The 27,779-nt window shown below is 48.6% G+C and overlaps 1 protein-coding gene across 1 annotated transcript; it reads left to right on the top strand.

Moving 5' to 3' along the window:
• Positions 1–26,851, top strand: LOC141147502 (uncharacterized). The gene is made up of 4 exons (XM_073634734.1): positions 1–375; positions 12,876–12,996; positions 23,869–23,942; positions 25,997–26,851. The coding sequence occupies exons 1-4, from the start codon at positions 60–62 to the stop codon at positions 26,548–26,550; spliced, it is 1,065 nt and encodes a 354-aa protein (XP_073490835.1). The 5' UTR covers positions 1–59; the 3' UTR covers positions 26,551–26,851.
• The last annotated feature ends 928 nt before the right edge of the window (positions 26,852–27,779 follow it).

Below are 27,779 nucleotides of genomic sequence, written 5' to 3'. Positions count from 1 at the left end.
AGTTGGTGAAACCTTCACTCTCTGCAGTCAGAAGGAAGACTGAACTGGAAGAGGCAACCATGGATATGGACAAGCTTAGATCCGTCATTGATAGTTTTAGCTTTGATAGATGTAAAGGGGGCAACCAGGGCTTCAACCGAATCCTCATCCAGCTGTTTGGGTTGTTGGGACATGGAAAGTCCTCATTCATTAACACCTGTATATATGTCTGGCAAGATGGCGAATACGAGAACTGGGCAAAGGCAAATGAAAATGATGGAGGACTTACAATGCATAGAATTCCACATAAACTCACAAGTAACATTGTGTTGGTGGACAATCGAGGTTCTGGGACAATGAACGCATATGAGACCGGAGAGATCTTCGCCCAGCTTGGTGAGTGTGAGAATAACACCCCACTGCTTTATTGGGTGCTGTAAACCCTAACAACACTGAGGAATGAGGTACTAAAAGAATATTGCGTTAGGTTTCATAGCTACATAGCTTGTCAGGGGGACATATGGACATTTGTTTATTAGGTTCAAACAAAAGAAAAGAAAGAAAAAACTTCCATCATCAGAGCCCTAAACTTGCCCTTGATTTAGAAGCAGGAAGGAAAAAAAATGTCAATGCATAATCCAATTTACTTCACAAAGGGAAAAAATCCTTTGTAATCTCTAAAGGCAATCAGATACTTCCTGGATCAGTAGTCTGCAACATTTTTTATTATAGCTATTAATATTGGGCTATATTTTGTTATTTTATACATTTAGAAACACATTCATTTTTTTTTTAAGAATTATCGGGTTACTAGAACTATGAAGAAGCCCTTCCATATACAGAGATTATTATTATTATATGCGATTTATATAACGCCAACAGTTTACGCAGCGCTTTACAATGTATAAAGTGGACAACACAATTACAGTACAATACAAAAGGTACAGGGGGGCCCGGCTCGTAGAGCTTACATTCTAAAGGGAGGAGGTGGTGGTACAAAAGGTAATAGCTGCAGAGAATGATTTGATGGGGGTGGCTCAGGGACAGTTGTTAGGTGGGTGTGGGATAGGCTTCCCTGAATAAATTAGTTTTCAGGGATCTCCTAAAGGTGGACAGGTTAGGGGCTGATCGGACATACTGGGGCAGGGAGTTCCAGAGGATGGGAGAGACTCTGGAGAAGTCCTGAAGGCGAGCATGGAAGGAGGTAACAAGGGAGCTAGAGAGCAAGAGGTCCTGGGAGGAGCGGAGCGGACGATTTGGGCGATATCTGCAGATGAGGTTGGTGATGTAGCTGGGGGGTGATGTTGTGGATGGTCTTGTATGTTATGGTTAGCATTTTGAGAGAGAGTTGCAGTAGTCGAGGCGGGAAATAATCAAGGAGTGAATAAGTTGCTTTGTGGTGTCATTAGTCAGGAAGGGTCGAATTCTGGAGATGTTGCCGAGGTTAAGGCGGCAGGATTTAGCCAGTGATTGGATATGGGGGCTGAAGGAGAGGTCAGAGTCAAGGATTACACCCAGGACCCTGGCATGTGTGGAGGGACCAATGGTTGTGTTGTTGATATTAATGGTGAAGTCACGGGGGGGGGGACCGTGAAGGAGGAAATATAACAAGCTCAGTTTTAGAAAGATTAAGTTTGAGGAAGTGGTGTGACATCCATACTGATATGTCATTCAGTAAGTTTGAGATCCGTGAGGAGATAGTGGGGGTGAGTTGAGGAGTGAAGAGATAGATCTGGGTGTCATTGGCATAGAGGTGGTATTGGAAGCCATGGCAGGTTATCAACTGGCCCAGGGAAGAGGTATAGAGCGAGAATAGGAGAGGCCCAAGGACGGAGCCTTGGGGTACCCCAACAGAAAGAGGAAAGGGAGCGGAGGAGATGGAGTTGTAAGTGACACTGAAAGCGCACTGAGATAGGTAGGAGGAGAACCAGGACAATGCAGAATCACTGAGGCCAAGGGAGTGTAATTTGCTGAGGAGGAGCAGGTGGTCAACTGTGTCAAAGGCAGCAGAGAGGTCTAAAAGTATGAGTATGGAGTAGTGGTCATTGGTTTTAGCAGTTAGTAGGTCATTGGTGAGTTTTAGTAGGGCAGTTTCAGTGGAATGTTGTGAGCGGAAGCCAGACTGTAGGGGGTCGAGAAGGTTGTTTTCCGTGAGGTAGCGACTCATTTGGTCATGGACAAGGCGTTTGATGAGCTTGGAGGCAAATGGGAGCAGGGAGATGGGTCTTAAGTTATTCAAACAGGTGGGGTCTAGAAAGGGTTTTTTGAGTATGGGGATAACCAGTGCATTAAAACTCTTTTTCTTTATTTCTTGTACATATAGAAGCTGGAATCTTATAGAATACCTTTCCATGTTTTTGGGGGTTTTTTTAAGCCTGGCCTGTTTTTTTTTTTTTTTTTTTTTTTTCTTAACTGGCCTTTTTTGCACTGTCTTTAACCTCCTAAGCTCTTGAACCTTTATACTCATAACAGACCAGAGAAATTGTTACATTTACACTATGTTCCTGTGTATTAAAATCATCATTAACTAAAATATAATAATTAATGCATACATGGTTTTTGGGGGACCAGCAAGGTTTTTTTTCAGCAATATTGTTTTGCATTATTGCAATGTATTTTCTTTGTAATTTATAGATTTTTAAAAAAATTAAATCTATCAACAAAAAGACATTACAAATGTAAACAAAACATTTTTTTTATTTCACACAGTATTAGAATAAAACAAATTGCTCTAAATTTATTTTTTTTTCTATAATGTATCCCCTAAAATTAAAGTGATATTAAAGTTATTTTTTTCTTTTGTTTGTTAACAATAACAACCATGTTATACTTACCTGCTCTGTGCAGTTGGTTTTGCACAGAGCAGCCCAGATCCTCCTCTTCTCCTGGCCCCTCCCTGCTGCTAAGTGCCCCCACAGCAAGTAGCTTACTATGGGAGGCACCCGAGCCAAGCCACAGCTTCCTGTGTCCATTCAGACACAGAGCCGCGGCTAAGTCCCGCCCCCACTCTCCTCATTGGCTCACTGACTTTGATTGACAGCAGCGTGAGCCAATAACGTCCGCTGATGTCTCAGCCAATGAGGAGGGAGAGTCGGGGACAGCCAAGCCTCTCATGCACATTACTGGATAGAGATGGGCACAGGTAAGTATTAGGGTGGCTGAGGGGGGGCTGCTGCCCACAGAAGGTTTTTTCATCTTAATGCGTATAATGAATTAAAATTTTAAAAAAAACCTTCTGATTTTACAACCACTTTAAGTTTTTTTTTTTTTTTTTCAGTTTTGCACATCTTGTTTTTTGAGACCTTGAAAAAAAAAAAAAATTGAGTTTAAAAAAATAAAAATAGCTTAGGGGAAAAGGGAAGTAAGGGTTTGATTAGGGTTCACTAATGGTTAATGGGGGGGTTAAATATAATGTATGTATTTTTTTTATATTATTTTATCTACATATTATTTAAATATTGTATACAATACACTGGTACACTGTATTCCAAAATAACAATTGCAGACTATCTGATACATTGACACAAGTTAAAGCAGAGCTTTATCCATAACAATTTGATAAAAAATAGCAATACATTCAACATTAATATTTATGCTACCAAAATTAGTGTGTGCTGTAACTTGCCTCCAGCATCCATTTTGCTAAAGCCCCAGCATCCCTGAGCAGCAGTAAATCTTTGGGCTATAAGCAGGTCGGCCTGTACAGGAGGGGTGGCTGCCGGGGCCATCTTAATGAGAGGGCACACCTGGGCACTGCCCAGGGGCTCCAGCTGCATGGGGGGCCCCTGCACTTTCTCCAAAGAAGTTGCTCCTTGAGCCCACGCTGCCCCAAAATTGGGGGTCCATGATGGCACTGAGAGTGATGGATACACAGGGGACGCAGGCTGACAGTGGTGCGCCGTGCTGTGCAGAACAATACCTATTTCACAGCCAGCAGGGAGGGGCGGGGCTGGAGTGCCAGTGATGCTCTGACCCCGCCCCATGCAGCTTGAATGCTCAGGACTTGAAGGCTGCGGGGTAGGAGCTGGAGTGGGAGCTGCTGAGTCAGCAGAACTGAGAGCCCACCTGCGGAAGTGTTATTGTGGATGGTGATATGGTGAGCCCAGCTGTCCAACACTATTTGCACTGAAGGGCTTGGAATGCCCGGAGGGATGCTCTCTCCTCCACCCCTTCTTTTGCCTGCATGACTTGATTGGTATAGGCGAGTCCTTGTCACAGTGCTGGAGGTGGGCACATAGCCAAAAGTTCACATGCACTGTATCTCCATTGTAAAGGGGGGTACTACATGGATGGAATAATGGTGCTGGGGGGATATCAAGGGTGTATGGGGGTAAACAATGCTGAGGGGGGATCTGGGGTGTATAGGGGGTATCTTGGGTGGCTATAGTGCTAGAGGTATCAGGAATGTAGAGAGGCCACAGTGTAGGGGGTATCAGGGATGTAGAGGGGTTACAATACAAGGGTATCTTATGGTATATCGTTACAGTGCTGGGAGGATATCTAGGGTGTAGAGGGATCAGAGTGCTGGGGGGATATCTGGGGTGTAGAGGGGTCAGAGTGCTGGGGGGATATCTAGGGTGTAGAGGGATCAGAGTGCTGGGGGGATATCTGGGGTGTAGAGGGATCAGAGTGCTGGGGGGGATATCTGGGGTGTAGAGGGATCAGAGTGCTGGGGGGATATCTGGGGTGTAGAGGGATCAGAGTGCTGGGGGGATATCTGGGGTGTAGAGGGATCAGAGTGCTGGGGGGATATCTGGGGTGTAGAGGGATCAGAGTGCTGGGGGGGTATCTGGGGTGTAGAGGGGTCAGAGTGCTGGGGAGGTATCTGGGGTGTAGAGGTGTCAGAGTGCTGGGAGGATATCTGGGGTGTAGAGGGGTCAGAGTGATGGGGGGATATTTGGGGTGTAGAGGGGTCAGAGTGCTGGGGGATATTTGGGGTGTAGAGGGGTCAGAGTGCTGGGGGATATCTGGGGTGTAGAGGGGTCAGAGTGCTGGGGGGAATATCTGGGGTATAGGGGTCAGAGTGCTGGGGGGATATCTGGGGTGTAGAGGTATCAGAGTGCTGGGGGGATATCTGGTGTGTAGAGGGGTCAGAGTGCTGGGGGATATCTGGTGTGTAGAGGGGTCAGAGTGATGGGGGGATATATGGGGTGTAGAGGGGTCAGGGTGCTGGGGGGATATCTGGGGTGTAGAGGGGTCAGAGTGCTGGGGAATATCTGGGGTGTAGAGGGGTCAGAGTGCTGGGGGGATATCTATGGTGTAGAGGGATCAGAGTGCTGAGGGGATATCTGGGGTGTAGAGGGGTCAGAGTGCTGGGGGTATATCTGGGATGTAGAGGGATCAGAGTGCTGGGGGGGATATCTGGGGTGTAGAGGGGTCAGAGTGCTGGGGGGATATCTGGGATGTAGAGGGGTCAGAGTGCTGGGGGGATATCTGGGGTGTAGAGGGATCAGAGTGATGGGGGGATATCTGGGATGTAGAGGGGTCAGAGTGCTGGTGGGATATCTGGGGTGTAGAGGGGTCAGAGTGATGGGGGGATATCTGGGATGTAGAGGGGTCAGAGTGCTGGGGGGATATCTGGGGTGTAGAGGGATCAGAGTGCTGGGGGGATATCTGGGGTGTAGAGGGGTCAGGGTGCTGGGGGGATATCTGGGGTGTAGAGGGGTCAGAGTGATGGGGGGATATCTGGGGTGTAGAGGGGTCAGAGTGCTGGGGGGATATCTGGGATGTAGAGGGGTCAGAGTGCTGGGGGGCTATCTGGGGTGTAGAGGGGTCAGAGTGATGGGGGGATATCTGGGGTGTAGAGGGGTCAGAGTGCTGGGGGGATATCTGGGGTGTAGAGGGGTCAGAGTGCTGGGGGGATATCTGGGGTGTAGAGGGATCAGAGTGCTGAGGGGATATCTGGGGTATAGAGAGGTCAGGGTGCTGGGGGGATATCTGGGGTATAGAGGGCTCAGAGTGCTGGGGGTATATCTGGGGTGTAGAGGGCTCAGAGTGCTGGGGGTATATCTGGGGTGTAGAGAGGTCAGAGTGCTGAGGGGATATCTGGGGTATAGAGAGGTCAGAGTGCTGGGGGGATATCTGGGGTATAGAGGGCTCAGAGTGCTGGGGGTATATCTGGGGTGTAGAGGGCTCAGAGTGCTGGGGGTATATCTGGGGTGTAGAGAGGTCAGAGTGCTGAGGGGATATCTGGGGTATAGAGAGGTCAGAGTGCTGGGGGGATATCTGGGGTGTAGAGGGGTCAGAGTGATGGGGGGATATTTGGGGTGTAGAGGGGTCAGAGTGCTGGGGGATATTTGGGGTGTAGAGGGGTCAGAGTGCTGGGGGATATCTGGGGTGTAGAGGGGTCAGAGTGCTGGGGGGAATATCTGGGGTATAGGGGTCAGAGTGCTGGGGGGATATCTGGGGTGTAGAGGTATCAGAGTGCTGGGGGGATATCTGGTGTGTAGAGGGGTCAGAGTGCTGGGGGATATCTGGTGTGTAGAGGGGTCAGAGTGATGGGGGGATATATGGGGTGTAGAGGGGTCAGGGTGCTGGGGGGATATCTGGGGTGTAGAGGGATCAGAGTGCTGAGGGGATATCTGGGGTGTAGAGGGGTCAGAGTGCTGGGGGTATATCTGGGATGTAGAGGGATCAGAGTGCTGGGGGGGATATCTGGGGTGTAGAGGGGTCAGAGTGCTGGGGGGATATCTGGGATGTAGAGGGGTCAGAGTGCTGGGGGGATATCTGGGGTGTAGAGGGATCAGAGTGATGGGGGGATATCTGGGATGTAGAGGGGTCAGAGTGCTGGTGGGATATCTGGGGTGTAGAGGGGTCAGAGTGATGGGGGGATATCTGGGATGTAGAGGGGTCAGAGTGCTGGGGGGATATCTGGGGTGTAGAGGGATCAGAGTGCTGGGGGGATATCTGGGGTGTAGAGGGGTCAGGGTGCTGGGGGGATATCTGGGGTGTAGAGGGGTCAGAGTGATGGGGGGATATCTGGGGTGTAGAGGGGTCAGAGTGCTGGGGGGATATCTGGGATGTAGAGGGGTCAGAGTGCTGGGGGGATATCTGGGGTGTAGAGGGGTCAGAGTGATGGGGGGATATCTGGGGTGTAGAGGGGTCAGAGTGCTGGGGGGATATCTGGGGTGTAGAGGGGTCAGAGTGCTGGGGGGATATCTGGGGTGTAGAGGGATCAGAGTGCTGAGGGGATATCTGGGGTATAGAGAGGTCAGGGTGCTGGGGGGATATCTGGGGTATAGAGGGCTCAGAGTGCTGGGGGTATATCTGGGGTGTAGAGAGGTCAGAGTGCTGAGGGGATATCTGGGGTATAGAGAGGTCAGAGTGCTGGGGGGATATCTGGGGTATAGAGGGCTCAGAGTGCTGGGGGTATATCTGGGGTGTAGAGAGGTCAGAGTGCTGAGGGGATATCTGGGGTGTAGAGGGGTCAGAGTGCTGGGGGGATATCTGGGGTGTAGAGGGGTCAGAGTGCTGGGGGGATATCTGGGGTGTAGAGGGGTCAGAGTGCTGGGGAATATCTGGGGTGTAGAGGGGTCAGAGTGCTGGGGGGATATCTGGGGTGTAGAGGGGTCAGAGTGCTGGGGGTATATCTGGGATGTAGAGGGATCAGAGTGCTGGGGGGGATATCTGGGGTGTAGAGGGGTCAGAGTGCTGGGGGGATATCTGGGATGTAGAGGGGTCAGAGTGCTGGGGGGATATCTGGGGTGTAGAGGGATCAGAGTGCTGGGGGGATATCTGGGGTGTAGAGGGGTCAGGGTGCTGGGGGGATATCTGGGGTGTAGAGGGGTCAGAGTGATGGGGGGATATCTGGGGTGTAGAGGGGTCAGAGTGCTGGGGGGATATCTGGGATGTAGAGGGGTCAGAGTGCTGGGGGGATATCTGGGGTGTAGAGGGGTCAGAGTGATGGGGGGATATCTGGGGTGTAGAGGGGTCAGAGTGCTGGGGGGATATCTGGGGTGTAGAGGGGTCAGAGTGCTGGGGGGATATCTGGGGTGTAGAGGGATCAGAGTGCTGAGGGGATATCTGGGGTGTAGAGGGGTCAGAGTGCTGGGGGGATATCTGGGGTGTAGAGGGGTCAGAGTGCTGGGGAATATCTGGGGTGTAGAGGGGTCAGAGTGCTGGGGGGATATCTGGGGTGTAGAGGGGTCAGAGTGCTGGGGGGGATATCTGGGGTGTAGAGGGGTCAGAGTGCTGGGGGGATATCTGGGATGTAGAGGGGTCAGAGTGCTGGGGGGATATCTGGGGTGTAGAGGGATCAGAGTGCTGGGGGTATATCTGGGGTGTAGAGGGGTCAGGGTGCTGGGGGGATATCTGGGGTGTAGAGGGGTCAGAGTGCTGGGGGGATATCTGGGGTGTAGAGGGGTCAGAGTGCTGGGGGGATATCTGGGGTGTAGAGGGATCAGAGTGCTGGGGGGATATCTGGGATGTAGAGGGGTCAGAGTGATGGGGGGATATCTGGGGTGTAGAGGGGTCAGAGTGCTGGGGGGATATCTGGGATGTAGAGGGATCAGAGTGCTGGGGGGATATCTGGGGTGTAGAGGGGTCAGAGTGCTGGGGGGATATCTGGGGTGTAGAGGGGTCAGAGTGCTGGGGGGATATCTGGGATGTAGAGGGGTCAGAGTGCTGGGGGGATATCTGGGGTGTAGAGGGATCAGAGTGCTGGGGGGATATCTGGGGTGTAGAGGGGTCAGAGTGCTGGGGGGATATCTGGGGTGTAGAGGGATCAGAGTGCTGGGGGGATATCTGGGGTGTAGAGGGGTCAGAGTGCTGGGGGGATATCTGGGATGTAGAGGGATCAGAGTGCTGGGGGGATATCTGGGGTGTAGAGGGGTCAGAGTGCTGGGGGGATATCTGGGGTGTAGAGGGGTCAGAGTGCTGGGGGGATATCTGGGGTGTAGAGGGGTCAGAGTGCTGGGGGGATATCTGGGGTGTAGAGGGGTCAGAGTGCTGGGGGGATATCTGGGATGTAGAGGGGTCAGAGTGATGGGGAGATATCTGGGATGTAGAGGGGTCAGAGTGCTGGGGGGATATCTGGGGTGTAGAGGGGTCAGAGTGATGGGGAGATATCTGGGATGTAGAGGGGTCAGAGTGCTGGGGGGATATCTGGGGTGTAGAGGGGTCAGAGTGCTGGGGGGATATCTGGGATGTAGAGGGGTCAGAGTGCTGGGGGGATATCTGGGGTGTAGAGGGGTCAGAGTGCTGGGGGGATATCTGGGGTGTAGAGGGGTCAGAGTGCTGGGGGGATATCTGGGGTGTAGAGGGGTCAGAGTGCTGGGGGGATATCTGGGATGTAGAGGGGTCAGAGTGCTGGGGGGGATATCTGGGATGTAGAGGGGTCAGAGTGCTGGGGGGATATCTGGGGTGTAGAGGGGTCAGAGTGCTGGGGGGATATCTGGGGTGTAGAGGGGTCAGAGTGCTGGGGGGATATCTGGGGTGTAGAGGGGTCAGAGTGCTGGGGGGATATCTGGGGTGTAGAGGGGTCAGAGTGATGGGGGGATATCTGGGATGTAGAGGGGTCAGAGTGATGGGGAGATATCTGGGATGTAGAGGGGTCAGAGTGATGGGGAGATATCTGGGATGTAGAGGGGTCAGAGTGATGGGGAGATATCTGGGATGTAGAGGGGTCAGAGTGCTGGGGGGATATCTGGGGTGTAGAGGGGTCAGAGTGCTGGGGGGATATCTGGAGTGTAGAGGGGTCAGAGTGTTGGGGGGATATCTGGAGTGTAGAGGGGTCAGAGTGCTGGGGGGATATCTGGAGTGTAGAGGGGTCAGAGTGATGGGGGGATATCTGGGGTGTAGAGGGGTCAGAGTGCTGGGGGGATATCTGGAGTGTAGAGGGGTCAGAGTGATGGGGGGATATCTGGGGTGTAGAGGGGTCAGAGTGCTGGGGGGATATCTGGAGTGTAGAGGGGTCAGAGTGCTGGGGGGATATCTGGGGTGTAGAGGGGTCAGAGTGCTGGGGAGTTATTTATTTGGGGTTGAGAATCCAAGGGTGTGGAGGTGGTAACATGATAACAATGGTAGGGGGAAACTTGGTGTGTGTGGGGGAGGGGGGGGGGGGGTTGGTCAGGTGGGGTTAGGAGTGCTGGATGTATATAAGATGTAGAGGGGTTTCAATGTTGGGGGTATCTCACTCTGAGGCCCTGTCAGGCTGGATGGTGCCTCATGATTTTTATTGGTGGCTTTTTTATACTTGTTACAAATGTCCTGAGCATCAATCTAGCAGATGTATTATATGCACAGAACAGCAGAACAGCTTTGTTACTTTATGTATGTAGTATTTTCCCACTGTTTGTTTGCTGTACAGAATGATTGATCATGTAGGTAATGCGGAGCTCCACCCAAAAGGGGAAGCTCTGCTTGTCTGCCTCCTACCTACTTGATGTCTGTTTACCTGCACTGTCTCCATTGTAGGGGCCCCAGAGCATTACTCTGCCCAGGGGCCCATGATGCTATTCAGATGGCCCTGGCGGCTGCCCTGGGCACTGTGGTGTCATGTAAGATGGGGAGGCACCACAAGGACAGTTCATGCTGCTTCAAGCTGACAGGAGTAATGACAGCGGCATTCTAACTTCTGTCAATGTATCGCTGGAAGACAACAAGCTAAATCTGGATAGGAGGAGAGAGCTGGGAGGAGGTGCAGGCTATGATCTCTCTCTTTTCCCTCTAGCTCCTCTTCCTGTTACTGTAGAACTCCTGGATCGAGACTGTGCAAGGCTTGTTTACCTGCCCCCCTCTCTTCCCAGGATCCCTATGAATACTCTGGGATTTGTACTGGGACGAGGGGGAATTCATGTTTAGGGGTAGGCATGCAGCTTAGTGCTTGATTTTTTTGGGGGGGGGTGAATTTTTGCTGACACATAATGCTCATAGATCTGGTGGGGGAAGGCACAGTTTGGTATGTTCGCCCTGAGTGCTAGAAGACCTTGTCCCGCCATTTCTTACAATGCAGGACTGCTTTAAAGTTTTAAAGCGGAGTTCCGCTTAAAAAAAAATAAAAGTTAAAAGTCAGCAGCCACAAATACTGCAGACTGCTGACTTTTAATAATCGGACACTTACCTGTCCCAGGGTCCAGCGATGCGGGGGAATGAAGCCCCACTCGTCTCCCCCTCCTTTCTGCGGCGCTGGCATTGTAACTGTGGGTGCCCGGCTGTGGCTTCACAGCCGGGCACGCACTGCGCATGAGCAAGCCACGCGGCGTGCTGTGACTGGCCGGGCAATTATCTGGGAACTGTGACGTGTCCCAGATGATCGCCGAGAGGGAGGGGGGAGAGGTGATCTCCCTTCTGGTGCCGCGGTGCGCCGGGAGGAAGTGGGAGCTGGAACCCTCTAAAAAGAGGGTATACACCCCCCCCCCAAAAAAAAATGGCATACCAAATGTGGCATGTCAGGGGGTCACCTTCCTTTAAAGGGGAAGTTCCATTTTTCGGTGGAACTCCACTTTAGAGTAAAGCATTAGAATTCCAAATCTATAATCTATATTTATCGAAATGAACAATTTCATAGCAATTTACATTAATTAGAAAAGAAAAACAATCAACATCAAAAGTTATCAACCTAAAGACCTAACGCTCAACCCAATGAATAGTTCACAAACTATATGGGGTGTGTCTAAAAAATTGGTGAACGGTATCAGAAAACAAACAGAACAGGAGATACAAACAAATGAACTTTATTGGCCTTCAAAATAATCGCCATCCTTCACAACACACTTTTGGCAACGTTCATAAAGCTACTGGAAGCTTTCAGCAAAGGCCTCTTTAGGTATCAATTGCAGAACCGCTGTCACACATTCTTGAATTGCCACCATGTCCGCAAAATGTGCGCCTTTCATGAAGGCGCTCAACATTGTCTTGACCTTGGACTTTTGCAGGCGACTCTTTTTGGGTCACCAGAAGACAGTGAACGCCATTCCATCGATTGCCACTTGGATTCTGGATGGAACTGGCAGCACCAGCTCTCATCCCCCGTGACGATGGTTGGCAGGTTTCCATCTGTTTTGCTTTCTGTTTGTCTGTCAGCTGGTGTGTCACAAACCGGGAACAGATCTTACGCTTACCCAAATCTTTGTGGACGATGGTGCGCATCGTTCTCTTGGTGATGCCCAATTCCTCTGCCGTCAATCATAGAGTCAGTCACCGATCTTGTGCAAGCATTTGTCGCACTCGCTCGATCGTGTATGGGGTTCTGCTTGTTGACGGCTGATCCGAACCTGGCTCATCCTAACTCGTTTCCTTCCCATTGCGAAAGCGTTTGAATCAGTCATAAGCACATTTTCTGCTCACGGCTTCCATCCCGTACACTTCCGCCAACATTACATGTGTCTCCATCGCCGTTTTTTCCCCAATTTGTAGCAGAACTTGATGTTCACTCGTTGCTCCTTTGCACTGTGACCCTACCTCTAACACTGGCTACGTTTGGCTGCTCACAGCGGGTTTACCCTGATGGTCACGTGTACTCCACGCTAGGTGGTGCTTTTCGACATGTCTCTGGATGCATGTGCGTGCACCTGGCCCATGTTGCCATTGAGATATCGGACCATTCACCCAACTTTTTAGACACCCCTCGTATATTGAGGAAATAGAATAACCAATCAAAGACAAGCGGTCCAACATAAGAGAACCAGTGTCCTGAGTCATCTACAACTTAAGGAAAAAAAAAATTTGATATCAATGTAAAAATCCATAGTCACCTGTTCCACTGAAGTCAGAGGATATAGGTATGGAAATAGACCGTCATCATGAGGAAATGTGCTGGTGCATGCATGCGCTCATTGTATTCAGGAAAAGGTTTCATCGCTGAATTGATGAAGGTCAAATGGAACGATGGCCAAGCTCAGGGTCCTAGTAAACTTTTATATTTCACTGATAAAATTCAATTTGATTTTTTTTTTTAGGTAATTTGCTTCCCCTGGGAGAAGTGGAATGGAGTCGAGGATTTGGTCTTGTAGACAGGATCGTAAAATCAGAGAAAATAGTAAAGACCTCCGATTTTATTGTACCGGTCTTGGTGCACAGGTAAGGATCACAAAGGTTTTTATGGCCAGGAGTTATCTTCAGGAGAGGTTCAAAAAGATATACTGCATGGCTGTAAAAAAAAAAAAAAAAAAACAGAGTCGGGGACAATCGCTTTCTTGGAGTTTCTTGGAAATTGCGGACAGAGGCAGGTTTGGTAGATCCCCTGAATTTTGGGGGAGTTCCAGATTACTTACATAGAAATATACCTATTATTATAAAAAACAAAACAAAAAAAAAACCAACAATGACATTTTCAATAAGATATTTTCTATATGCGCCTGATTTAAAATGATAATTTCCTTATTTTATGGTCCCATGTATTTTCTTTGTCTCTAGGACAGACACACCATGATACAGTCAAACTGAATTTGTGTTTCTAATAGTAAGCAGCTTTTTGTTACCAGTTTGGCTCTCGCCCTTGTACACCCCTATGGACCAGGTGTACATTTCTGCCATGAGCCTGTTAATTTGTGATAACTTTGTCATTTCCAGAATTACAAAGGAATACATATATATCATGTTTTCTTAAAAAGCAGAAAATGAATAGCTAAGGGAAGAAGGGGGAAAAGGAGTTAATCAGAGCTCAGTAGGATTAACTAAAGGAGTTGATTGGTTCCCGCTGTGTCCAATCACAGTGGGAGCAGTGCTCCGGCGCGCGCGCGCATGCGCCCCCCTTACACACGCAAAAATTTACATAAAAGGTACGTGATTTTGTGCAGCCGGCCCGCCCTGCCGCAGTATATGTACGGTGGGCGGTCTGGAAGCGGTTAAAAAAATTAGAAAGAAAAATTGGAAAAAAAGGTGAGGTTGCTTTAAAGTCACCCTATCAGGTTAGGAAAATGCACATGAAATATATGTATACTGAAAAGTGATATTTTGCCATATCAACCACATGCCGACCAGCGCATGACAATATACATCGGCACAATGGCACGGCTGGGCAAATGGGGGTACAGGTACATCCCCTTTAAGAAGCGGCATTGTGGCCACGTGTGCCCGCTGCGTGCTCCGTGACCGCGGGTCCTGCAGACTCGATCGTGTCACAGAGCGGAAGAATGGGGAGATGCCTATGTAAACAAGACATTTCCCCATTCTGCCTAGTGATATGACAGAGATCACCGCTCCCTGTCATCAGAAGCAGTGATCGCTGTCATGCCAGTGGTAGCCCATCCCCCCCACAGTTAGAATCACTCCCCAGGACACAGTTAAACCCTTCATCGCCCCCTAGTGGTTAACTCCTTCACTCCCAGTGTCATTTACACAGTAATCAATGCATTTGTATAGCACTGATCGCTGTATAAATAACAATGGTCCCAAAATAGTGTCAAAAGTGTCCGATATGTCCGCCATAATGTCGCAGTCCCAATAAAAATTGCTGATCGCTGGCATTACAAGTAAAAAAAAAAATTAATAATAATCATAATGCCATAAATCTATCCCCTATTTTGTAGGCGCTATAACTTTTGCACAAACCAATCAATATACGCTTATTACGATTTTTTTTACCAAAAATATGATAGATATGATAGAAGAATACATATCGGCCTAAACTGAGGAAAAAAAATGTTTTTATATATTTTTGAGTGATTATTGTTATAGCAAAAAGTAAAAAAATATTGCTTTTTTTTCAAAATTGTCGGTCTTTTTTTGTTTATAGCACAAAAAATAAAAAACGCAGAGGTGATCAAATACCAAACAAAAGAAAGCTCTATTTGTGGGGAAAAAAGGACATCAATTTTGTTTGGGTGCGACGTCGCACGACCGCGCAATTGTCAGTTAAAGAGACGAAGTGCCGAATCGCAAAAAGTGCTCTGGTCAGGAAGGGGGTAAAATCTTCCGGGGCTGAAGCGGTTAATATGGCCAATAGAAGGTCATGTCATAAACTTATTTTAATGTTCATGATTAATCTGCTCCACTTAATGGACTGCATGATCAGTAGATGAATGCTGTAAGGTTTAGTTTACACTTGTGGTTGGAGGGGCAGTAAAGATAGGTGATTGAGCCACATTTTGTGCATCCAGGTGGATTATACCTTGTGTTTTTTTTTTCAGGACAAATTGAGCTTTCATTAGGTGGTAAATGGTAATGGATATCTCCTGATTTTTTTTTTTTAATTTACAATCAAAGGTTAAACCTGTCCAAAACAGTAAGACATAAATATATGTTTCTAAATTTAGTTGTATATTACTTGATATTACCATAACCTACCACCAAAGAACAACTCAAAATAAATTCTCCTGCTCCCAATGATCGCAGCGATACCACATATGTATATATTCATTGTTGCTTTTACCCGTAGTACAGCTCAGAAACAACAGTACGCATTTTGCTTTTTTTTCATTCCTACCTAAAAAAAGTCCCATACTAATAAAATGTTTTTAAGGAAAAAAATCCTACCCAAAATGCACTGACCCTGACCTTTGACCCTAACACTAACCCTGGCACTGAAATAGATCAGACCTTTTCTTTATTTTTTACATTTTTTAAAAATATTTTTTACACACTTCTATTTGTTTACAATATCAGGGGTCTCAAACTGGTGGTCCTGCAGCTGTTGCGAAACTACAGGTCCCATCATGCCTCTGCCTGTGGGAGTCATGCTTGCAACTGTCAGCCTTGCAATGCCTCATGGGACTTGTAGTTTCGCAGCAGCCGGAGGGCCATCAGTTAGAGACCCCCTGGCTTACATCTTTCTCTCCTGCAAGAAGATAAAAAAAACGCATGCCTGATCACTGCGATAGGCAATCAGGGGCTATCACATTGATCGGGTGACTGGAAAGCAGAGGTCCTAGGTCCTGATGGTTAGTACGAGACCCGGGGCTGTCAGTGATAGTACGGCCTCTGTGCTGGGAGCATGTTGTGCACTATGACAGGTAGGTAGATATGCGGCCTCACAGATAAAGACTGGGGAAGGGCTGAACACCCCCCAGTTCGGTTCGCATCCAGAACATGCAAACGGACTGAAAGTTCGTGCAAACATTCAAACACCGTTAAAGTCTATGGGACTTGAACGTGAGCAATCAAAAGTGCTAATTTTAAAGGCTAATATGCAAGTTATTGTCCTAAAAAGTGTTTGGGGACCCGGGTCCTGCCCCAGGGGACATGGATCAATGCAAAAGAAAGTTTTAAAAACGTCCGTTTTTTCGGGACCAGTGATTTTAATAATGCTTAAAGTGCAAAAAAAGTGAAATATTCCTTTAAATATCATGCCTGGGGGGTGTCTATAGTAAAGTGGCGAGTGTTTCCCGTGTTTAGAACAGTCCCTGCACAAAATGACATTTTTAAAGGAAAAAAAGTAATTTAAAACTGCTTGCGGCTTTAATGTAATGTCGGGTCCTGGCAATATGGATGAAAATCAGTGAGACAAACGGCTGGGACTGTAGGGACTGTAGGTTTGTTCTTAAGTTGAATCTGTTTGTAATTTGGAACAGGTACATTTTGTAAATGTAGCCCCAGCCAAAAAACCTGTTTTAAAACTTTTTGGATAACATAGGGAAGGGTTATCATCACCCCTGTAACATTTGTTTTGCTGTCGGTGCTCCTCTTCAGAAGATTTCACCTCACTTTCTCTCCCAATGACAATTGGATTTTGAAAATTTGGGGTTTTTAAGGGAAACAAGGATTGGTGATAAATCAGTGGAGAAGACACCTTTTTCCCATATTAACTCTTACAGGAGAGAATTTCCCTTCCCAGGGGAAGATTTCCTCCCACTTCCTGTTGTCTCCTTCCGTTTGTAAGTAGGAGTCGTTTGTAAGTCGGATTTTTGAAAATAGGGGACCGCCTGTATATACTATACGGCCTGCCCTATATACTCAGCATAGGCAGTCTTCAAGGGATCTCACATTGATAAAAAAATGTATCGATTACATCAGCAACAGGTGCTTGGTAGCTGGTGATCCAAGACTGATTCATTTTTATGAAGGTGAGACGATCAACCGAGTCGGTGGACAGGCGCACTCTGTGATCGGTTACAAAGCCTCCAGCAGCACTGAATGTGCATTCCAAAAGAACGCTGGATGCAGGACAGGACAGTAGCTCAATTGCATACTGTGCAAGCTCTGACCAGTGATCCATCCTCAAGACCCAGTAACCCAGTGGATTTTGGGTTGGAAAGGTTTCCAAGTCTGATCTTGCCCCTAGGTATTCCTGTACCATGTAAAACAGACGCTGGCGATGGTTGCTGGAACCGATCATACCTTGGGGCTGCGGACTAAAAAATTGTCTGAACGCATCATTCAAACGGCCACCTTCTCCACCGCTCCTTCTGCGACTGACCGAAGCCTCAGCAACACATTGTCCAGGAGAACCAGGAAATTGTAACCTCCCAGGCTCTGGAAACACATTGGACAAACCTTTCTGCAAGGCCTCCTGAAGATGTTTCATCCTCTGCTCCCTCTGCAATGGCTGGATAAGTTCCGCCACCTTACTCTTGTAACATGGATCAAGAAGGGTTGCCAGCCAGTACTGATCCCTCTCCATGATACCACAAATCCGAGGGTCCTTTCGCAGGCTTTGCAGGGTCAGGGAGGCCATGCAGCGTAGGTTTGCTGAGGCATTCGGTCCAGAGTCCTCTGAGTCACTAAGGACGACCTGATCTGCAGCCACCTCCTGCCAGCCACGTACAAGTCCATGGGTTTCTGGGGCCTGAAAATGATCCCTTGAAGACTGCTGCTGATGCTGAGTGCCAGGCTCCACCTCCATGCTGACACAATCCTCCTCCTCCTCTTCCTGTGTGATAGGCGGGCCTGCAGGAATACTGTCTGGATAAAGGGGGCCTTGAGAGGTAAGGAAGTCCTCCTCTTCCTCCCTCTGTTCTGCCTCAAGTGCCCTGTCCATTATTCCACACAGCGTGTGCTCCAACAGGTAGACAAGAGGGACAGTATCACTGATGCATGCACTGTCACTGCTCACCATCCTCGTGGCCTCCTCAAATGGTGACAGGACAGTGCATGCATCCTTGATCATGAGCCACTGGCGTGGCGAAAGAAAAGCCAAGCTCCCCTGACCCTGTCCCGGTGCCATACTCACACAGGTACTCATTGATGGCCCTCTGCTGCATGTGCAGCCTCTGCAGCATTGCCAACATTGAATTCCACCTGGTGGGCATGTCACAGATGAGGCGGTTCTTGGGCAGGTTGCATTCCTTTTGGAGGTCAGCAAGCAAGCACTGGCATTATATGACCGGCGGAAATACCCACAGACTTTCCTGGCCTGCCACAGAAGATCCTGTAAGCCCAGGTACCTCCACCACCAAATTAAGGATGTGAGCCAAACGAGAGCGGAGAGGAGGTTGGTGCCATTGTCACAAACTACCATTCCTGGCTGAAGCTGGCGTGGCGTCAACCACCACTGAGCCTGCCCCTGCAGAGCTGCCAGTATCTCTGCCCCAGTGTGGCTCCTGTCCCCTAAGCAGACCAACTCAAGCACTGCAGTGGATCTTTTTGCCTGAGTGCTTGCATAGCCCCTAGTACGCCTACGGAGCACCGCTGGTTCCGAGGACAAATCTGCACAGGAAGAGGCCATAGAGGAAGAAGAAGAGGAGGGGTTGGAGGAGAGAGGTGTGGCAGAATCACCACTACCAGCATTTTGGAGGTGTGGTGGCGGAACAAGCTCCAACAATACTGCACCCTGTCCTGCATCCTTCCCAGCTGCCAGCAGGGTTACCCAGTGCACCGTGAATGAAAGGTAACGTCCCTGTCCATGCCTGCTGGACCATGAGTCAGCGGCAATATGCACCTTACCGCTGACCGCCCTGTCCAATGAGGCCAAGACATTGCTTCCACATGTCAGTAGAGAGCCGGAATGGTCTTCGGAGAAAAACATTGGCGCTTGGGTACCTGCCACTGAGGTACCGCACATTCCACAAATTCTTGAAAGGGGGCAGAGTCTACCAGTTGAAAAGGCAGCAGTTGGAATGATAGCAATTTAGCCAAACTAGCATTCAGCCGCTGAGCATGTGGATGGCTGGGAACAAATTTCTCTTGCTGGTTTAGCAACTGGGGTAGGGAACTTTGCCTGCTACAATCGGATGTTTGTGTACCGCTAGCGGATTGCCTGGAAGTGCTTGGGACACCTAATTCTACACCTTCATTCCTCTCAGTGCAGGTCTCTGAGAGGATTGAAGTTATAGTGGGGTTGGAGATCCCAGCTGATGAGGAGCAAGGAGAGGACCGCCTTGTTCTTTGGTGTCGGTCTTTTAAGTACTGTTGCTAACGGCCTGCATGGGAGCTCGACATATGTCTGGTAAAGCATGTGGTGCCCAAGCGGCTGCTGTTTTGGCCACGCTTGATACGCTTCAGACATATGTTGCAAACAGCAATGGTGTGATCTGCTGCACACGTCTCAAAAAAGGCCCACACCAAAGAACTTTTGGAAAAATGCGCGAAGTCAGCAGCGCCCTGCACACGCGGAGCTCTGCGGTGTGATGCAGTCGGTTGCCTGCCCTTAAGCTGGCCCCTGGAGGGCATCCTGCCTCGTTGGAGATGTGCCTCGTCCTCCTCCTCCTCTCTTCTATCTGGCACCCATGTAGAGTCAGTGACCTCATCATCCCTTCCCTGCTCGCCACTGGAGCAAACCTGGCAGTATGCTGCAGCTGGGGCAACATAACTGTCATTTTCTTGTTCTTCTTGGGCGCCCCCTCTCTCTGGGCTCACGTTACTGTCTTCATCCTCAACCTGGGTACCATCATCAGAGCCTTCAAAATGCTGCACATCCTCCTGCAGCATGTACCCTACACTGTGGTCAAACAGTTTGGGGGACTCCTCAGGGCATGATGGTGGGGCTAGGGAAGGAGTGACTGATGACATTGAACCGATAGAAGAGGCCTCTTTGGCAAGCTGCATTGGCAGACAAAGTACCCTGAGCCTGGGAGACAGAGGATGAGTAGGATGAGGATGGCTTGGTCATCCACTCTACCAACTCTTCTGCATGTTGTGGCTCAACATGGCCAGCTGCCGAAAAAAAGGACAAGCGTGCCCACGGCCACGTCCTGAGGATGCACCGTGTCAATGACCAGCACTGTTGGCTGTAGACACAGAGCCTGCTTGCCCTCTTTTAGTGGCCTGCGAGCGGCTGCCTCACCTTGGTGGCCTTCCAGACATACTGTACAATTAGATTAGCAAAACAACGCCTGAAGTTTACTAAAAACAGTACACCAGGAATGGCCTACAGTCAGGTTTAGGCTTGGCTAGGCTATATATATACATATATATATATTATATATATTGTGATGACACCCCGAGTATGAAAGGGGTTAAAGTCATTTAGGACATTCCATACCCAACACAAAGGCAGCTACCGAACACTTCAATCAGCTTAACAAGGAACCCATACAAATAATCCACCCCAAAAATGAGACAAGGTGCTCTGTCTTCAGGGTCAAGCAGGAATCAACTAATTTTTATAACACATGGACACAACAGATAAAATAACTCAGAGACTCCCCCCCCCCACCCTTGGAAAAGAGGGCGGGTTAAACTGTCCAATGACAACGGACACACAGGTCAGGTGTGTTTAACGTCTCATCAGTACACAGTGTTAGCAGGGAGAGCTGTTGAAAGAATCCCCCCTCCCTCCAATGCAATACACATCCTGTGATCCAAGGCAGACAAACAAAATAGAACATTGGAATACAGCCCCACCCAAAACTAGCACAGCAAACAGTACACAACACAATGAGACAGCACACATTATATATACACACATATACAGCATTGAGTCTGACTAGCACAGATCATAGTGGGGTTCTCATTCACCCTGTGCCCCTATTAGTGACTCCCATCACAATGGCATGTCTAGGGTCCCCAGAGTCTGTGTGTCTTGGGGGACATGGACCTAAATCTAAAGTAATGCCAACTCAAGGGTCCCCAGGCATACAGCTCACAAAGAGCACCGTTCCCCCTAATGCCAGGGCCCATAATCGGTTTGCAGAAGGCTGGCATTCAGTCCCCTCCAAAAGCCTCTATCCCGGCTATGTCTGTCACATTTCTCCCCTTTCGGCAGGAGACTAACACAGGAGGAGACCCCAGACGGGTTGACTCCGAAGTTATTCAGTAGTTCCAGTCCCCCAATGCCGGTATCCACAAAGTACCCCAAATAAATTGTTCCAAACAGAGATTTACTCACCCAGCCAACCTCTGCATCTCTCAGAGAACATGCCCGCCGCTGGGGAGAGGCCTGGACTGGCACTTCTCCCTGGAGTCTTTTCAGCCGCTGGAGAGAAGACAGGGGGACTGGGCTTACTCCTTCATGCTGTTGAGGATCTGGGCCGACCGCCCAACATCCCTGGGGTATGCAAGTGGAGACTGAAGTCCCATCCACTTTTGGTAGGTGAAAATCCCCCAGTGCTTGCAAAGCATGGCTGACATCTTCCTGTCCCAGTGCCGCACAATTTTTTGGGGTTGTGTCAGTGAAGACCGAAGTCCCTTCCACTACCACAGGAACTCCCTCTTCTGTTAGTTGATGACAGAGGCTTGCAGCACTCTGCTCTGTTGCCAGCTCTTCTGCTGGATTGGTGGCATCATTCTGGGGTGTCATATGCTGCTGGGAAAGGACCATCTCCTTCTCACCCTGGGCCTCCGGAACCGCTGCAGGTGTAGGGCAGAGGTCTTGGACCCTCTGTCTGGTGGCCAGCGCTTCAGCTGGGGAAGTTCCTTGTAACTCCACAGATACTGCTGTTGGTGCTGGGCAGAGCACAGTGAAGCCCGGCCTTAACACCAGCTCCCCCACCGGAGGCTCACCCGGCTGTTCCTCCCCAGCAGAAAAGTCCATCAAATCCCCTGTGTCTGCAACTGGTGTCTGGGGATAGAAGTTCACAATCTCATGTCCGTGGAACCCAGAAGATGCTATCAATGCTGGGCAGAGGTTAGCAGAGCTCTGCCCTGTTGTCAGCACTTCAGCTTTTGAGACGGCAATCTCCGGAGTTTCCACTGCCGATTCTCTGGCATGCTGCTGAACGCATTCTAGCAGTTTCCTGTATGCCCTTTCCAGATGCTGTTCCTTCCTTAGCAAATAGTCTAGATCAGGTTTAAGCTCTGAGACCCTTGGAAGACTGAACATAGCCTCTCTGTATTTTCGCAGGTCCTCCAGGGTAGGTTCTCCTTCATTGCCATACACAAAACTGAAAGGCTCTCCCACAGCAATCCAGGGCCACCAAAGTCATATCCCTCCGGAGAGCATTCTGTTGTCTCCCCTAAATATTCCTCCTCCACGTGCCATTGCAGAGCCCGATACCGATTGTCCAGCTCTATTTCTTGCTGGACCAGCCTGTCCAACTCAGTCACCCATTGCTCCTGGGGCCGCTCTCCCAGGAATTGCATCCGTAACTCCCGTTGTTCACTGGCCTGCTGCTCTGGGGTTGGAAAGCACTTGCCCTGTTGTGTTGCAGCAAACTGGAGGGCTCTAATCCAGTGTCTTACCCGGATCTTCTGCCTGAGCTCCAGGTATTCATCCACAGACACAGTCCTGGGGATTGCTGAAAGGACGATCCGCAGCAGCCCCGGGAACTTTGATGCCACATCCATATCTCCGCTGGGGTGACTGAAGTCTGCTATGCTGGGCCTTTCGGTTATGTTGGGTCTTTCAGCTCTATCCATTTAGACTAGTTCTGTGATAATGTTACTCTTCTTACGGTTGTTGGCCGGTCGGCCCCGGTTCTCCGGCCACTCCAGGACCTTGAAATGCTTCTTACGAACCCACTCCTTCGTTGCCCAGGCGGTGTGTTTGGGATCATTGTCATGCTGAAAGACCCAGCCACATTTCATCTTCAATGCCCTTGCTGATGGGAGGAGGTTTGCTCTTAAAATCTCACGATATATGGCCCCATTCATACTTTCATGTACACGGATCAGTCGTCCTGTTCCCTTTGCAGAGAAACAGCCCCAAAGCATGATGTTGCCACCCCCATGCTTCACAGTAGGTATGGTGTTCTTTGGTTGCAACTCAGCATTCTCTCTCCTTCAAACACGACGAGTTGTGTTTCTACCAAACAGTTCTACTTTGGTTTTATCTGACCATATGACATTCTCCCAATCCTCTTCTGGATCATCCAAATGCTCTCTAGCACATGGTACAGTGTAGCATGACCGCGCAATTGTCATTTAAACAGCAACAGCACTGAAAGATTAAAATTGGCCTGGACAGGAAGGGGGTGTAAGTGCCCTGTATTAAAGTAGTTAAAAAAAAACCCCATTGGAATCCATGCGTCTGGCACCCCACATGTAGATTAAGGGGCCGGGCACATGGATAGGGGGCGGCGCCCCTGCCCCACTAATGGAGCGGCCGCCACTGTCTTTAAGGGCTCATACCCACATAGCTCTTTAATTTCTTCCTGCCAACAGTACATAGATATGTGGCCTCATGGAAGTGACTTTATTAGGGATGGGCTGTCTGTTTGAGTCAAAGATGAGTTCAACTCAAACATCGGCTGTTCGATCGTTCAACGAAGATCGAACATTATGGGTCATAAGAACCACATTTGAGTGCCGCGGCGCGTCACGCAGTGCATTGCGTCACGCAGTGCTTTGCTGGCTGATGATTGACCCGCATGCTCTGGCCAATCACAGCGCCGTAAGCAAACAGAGCCATAATTGGCCAAAGGTAGGGTGCCTTTGGCCAATTATGGCTCAGGGGGTTAAGTACACATCCCACACTATCTAAGGCCGCCAGCACGTCGGCCCTGTGTAGATGGGGTTAGCGCTCGGCTGATAGGGGGTGGGGGAGACCCAACTGACTGGGAGGGTGCAGGAGACTGACTAGCAGGGCATGTGGCCGCTGACAGATTACCCCCCCAAAAAATATACCACCACCCGCCACTGCCTTAGGCATTGTATGTAAAAAATAATATCTGTTCTCTCTTTATCATCTTATTTTAGTGTGAAGAAAACCATTATTCCTGAGGAAAAAGCGGATCTGAAGGCTTTGCTTCATACAGCAAAAGATTTGACTGGTAAATAAAACTTCCCTTGATGTATTTTATATACAGTTTATACTGTATATCACTATAACAGCTACAGTCTGCCAACTGCTTTTTTTAGTCAAAGTATCTTTCTCTGAGTGAAGTAATATGCCATCTGAGCCAACCTGGTCTGTCTGTAAATAAAGCCATGTGACCGGACAGTTTTTTCTATTTATCACATGACCAGGAATGCTGATTGGGCTGCAAACCTAAACAGTGCAGTATTGAACTAGCTGATTTTGAGCCAGATGATGTCTTAGCAGATGAAACGCGTAGGTTCCATATTCTATCCAGGCCATTGCATGTTACATGCTTCTTTCTTGTTGGATTTTTCATGACAGTCTTTTTATCTCTGCTTATGATTGATGGCCTAGTCATTAAGGGGGTAAAACCTTCCGGGGATGAAGTGGTGAATGTATGCCCAGCATGGTGCATCTTCCAATTAGACCCCTTTCATACTGGGGCGTTTTTCAGGCACTTTTGGGCGAAAAATAACACCTGTAAAGTGCCTGAAAATGTCTCCTCTGCAGAGTGCTTTCACACTAGCAAGCAGCATCTTTCGGGCGGTGGAGGAGGGAGTATACACCCCTCCTTCACTGCCCTGCCATTGGAATCAATGGGCACCGCCGCCGAAGCACCTGCAAAGCCTAAGGCTACTTTCACAGTGGCGCTTTACCTCTGTTATAGCGGCACTTTTCGGTGCTAGTGGGGCACTTTTAACCCCTGCTAGCGGCCAAATAAAGGGTTAAAAATGCCCGAAAAGCGCTGCTGCCCAATCGCCTTGCAGGCACTTCAGCAGCGGTGCCCATTGATTTCAATGGGCAGGGGCGGTGGAGGAGTGGTATATACACCACTCGCGCAACGCCCCAATTATACTGCTTGCAGGACTTTTTCTAACATCCTCCAAGCGCAACACTCCAGTGTGAAAGCACTTGGGCTCTCACACTGGGGCTGCAGGGGAGGTGTTTTTCAAGTGCTTTACAGGTGTTATTTTTAGCACAAAGGCGTCTTCAGACCTTGCTTTGTGCACTGGTGGGCAGTCAAGTTGGAACAGGAAGGGGCCGTCCCCAAACTGTTCCCACAAAGTTGGGAGCATGAAATTGTCCAAAATGTCTTGGTCTGCGTACACACACTCGGAATTTCCGAAAACAAATGTTCGATGGGAGCTTGTTGTCGGAAATTCCGACCATCTGTAGGCTCCATCGGACATTTGTTGTTGGAATTTCCGACAGCTGGATCTCAAATTTTACAATAACAAAATCTGTTGTCGGAAATTCCGAGCGTGTGTAGACAATTCCGACACACAAAATTTCACGCATGCTCGGAATCAAGCAGAAGAGCCGCACTGGCTATTGAACTTAATTTTTCTCGGCTCATCGTACGTCTTGTACGTCACCGCGTTCTTGACGTTCGGAATTTCAGACAACATTTGTGCGACCGTGTGTATGCAAGACAAGTTTGAGCCAACATCCGTCGGAAAAAAATCCAGGATTTTGTTGTCGGAATGTCCGATCGTGTGTACAGGGCATAAGGGTTCCCTTCACTGGAACTAAGGGACCAAGCCCAACCCCTGAAAAACAACCCCACACCATAATCCCCCCCTCCACCAAATGATTTGGACCAGTGCACAAAGCAAGGTCCATAAAGACATGGAAGAGCGAGTTTGGGGTGGAGGAACTTGACTGGCCTGCACATAGTCCTGACTTAAACCCAAAAAAACACCTTTGGGATGAATTAGAGCAGAGACTGCGAGTCAGGCCTTCTCATCCAACATCAGTGCCTGACCTCACAAATGCCCTTCTGGAAGAATGGTCAAACATTCCCATAGACACACTCCTAAACCTTGTGGACAGCCTTCCTAAAAAAGAGTTGAAGCTGTTATAGCTGAAAAGGGTGGTCCAACTCAATATTGAACCCTAAGGACTAAGACTGAGATGAATTTAACGTTCATGTGAAAAGGCAGGTGTCCCAATACTTTTGGTAATATAGTGTATAATAGATACTCTTCTACATTTAACTATTATACTCTTTCTTTGTCTTTCCAGGGGTTTTTCCTATTGTGATTCTCACCCACAGAACATTTGGGAATCTAGTAAATGTTGAGTCCACTTTCAAAGACATGGGCATTGAAAGGATCTTTGCATTTGAGAATTACACTCGAGAAGACCATTTTAAAACAAGAGGAAGACACGAAGAAGTGCTGAGTTTCTTACAGGAAGTAATCAAGGATGCCCAATTCCGAGTGGAACATCAGAAGCGGGATCCGGTGAAAGAGATGCAAGAACGGAAACAGTTTGTTTTCAAATATGTTCATGAGCGAGAGAGGAAGATGGAACAGGAACATTTGGAAAGAAAGAGAGCCTTAGAACAAGCAATGAGGAAGAAAGAGTTACAAAAACAGGAAGAAGAGCTGGAAAGAGAGAGACAGAGGAGAAGACAAGCTCAGGAGGATGAGGAGCGTAGACTAAGGGAAGCAATTGAGAGGCAGAGATTAGTTGATCAAGCCAGATATGAAGGGGAGCTCCGAGCTCAGGAAGAAGCCATTGCCAAAAAAAACAAGAAACGCTCTGGTATTTTTAGCTGGGGGAAAAAGAAATAAAAAAATAAAAGGTGAGGGTCTGGTATGGTGTAGGATCGTCCCAAAGTACATTACAGACCCCTATCCAGGCATGCAGCATGGCTAACCAAGAAAGGGGCATCAAGCATGTTACCCCCCTCCTAAACCATACTAGACCACATGCCCTCAACACTTGGGGGGTACCTTGCAAGATGGGTGCAAAATCTCCTCTCACTGCATACCAACCTGTCCCCATGTTGACAGGGACCGGGGCCTCCTTCTCACATTCCTGACCCAGTGAATGTGAGGGTCTGCCAGAATGGGCTTATTCAATTTTAGTTTATTATATAAATGAAAAAAAAATTGAAAAAAACTTTACTTTCTACTTTTTTTCATAAAACATCCAATAAAATCAAACTTCTTCATACATTTAGGGCAAAATGTATTCTGCTACATGTCTTTGGTAGAAACCAAATTGCATTTATGGGGACACTATTCTATTGGGGACACTAGTATAGTATCTGATCGTGATCAAGATACTGATCCCTACAGACATTGTACAGTAAATAGTTGGATTGCGAGCATAATTAGTTCCAGAAACATGCTTGTAATCCAAAGCACTTGTATATCACAGCAAACTTCCCCATAAGAAATAATGGAAACTCAAATAATTCGTTCCACAACCATTTATTCATAGGTCCTTCAGTTTATAGTCCATACAAAATGATTATAGCAATGTGACCAGGTTGCGTAACCATTAAATGCCCATCCACAAATAGAAGCCTCCGCACGGGGATTAGAAGCAAAATCCAACAGGAGCTCCAGAGTAGAGATTGGCGAAGGGTTCGGCCCGAACAATATGCGGTGTTCGGGGCAAATTCGAAAGCCGCCGGAACACCGTTAAAGTCTATGGGACACTAACATGAAAAATCAAAAGTGTTCAAGTGGCGCGTGTTTCCCGTGTTTAGAACAGTACCACAGCAAAATTTCTAAAGGAAAAATTGTCAGTTAAAACTGATCGGGGCTGTAATGAATTGTTGGGTCTCGGCAATATAGATAAAACTCATTAAACAAAAGAGCATGGGATACCCGCCCTAGTCCATTACCAGGTCCTTAGGGTCTGGTATGAATATTAAGGGGAACCCCGAACCAATATTTTAAAAAAAAATTCCGTGGGGACCCCCACAACCACCGGGCAAGGGTTGTGGGGATGAGGCCCTTGTCCCCATCAACATGGGGACACAGTGCTTTAGGGGATACCCCAAAGCACC

This window comes from Aquarana catesbeiana, linkage group LG06 (assembly GCF_042186555.1).
Source record: "Aquarana catesbeiana isolate 2022-GZ linkage group LG06, ASM4218655v1, whole genome shotgun sequence".
Taxonomy (NCBI): Eukaryota; Metazoa; Chordata; class Amphibia; order Anura; family Ranidae; genus Aquarana; species Aquarana catesbeiana.
This window is presented reverse-complemented; position numbering and strand designations above follow the sequence as displayed.

Bases quoted from the DNA above. Each gene is read 5' to 3' on its own strand.
- LOC141147502 (XM_073634734.1), top strand. From the start codon at position 60: ATGGATATGGACAAGCTTAGATCCGTCATTGATAGTTTTAGCTTTGAT. The intron at 12,997-23,868 runs GTAAGGATCACA...ATCTTATTTTAG, and splicing joins GTACCGGTCTTGGTGCACAG to TGTGAAGAAAACCATTATTC. The intron at 23,943-25,996 runs GTAAATAAAACT...TTGTCTTTCCAG, and splicing joins TACAGCAAAAGATTTGACTG to GGGTTTTTCCTATTGTGATT.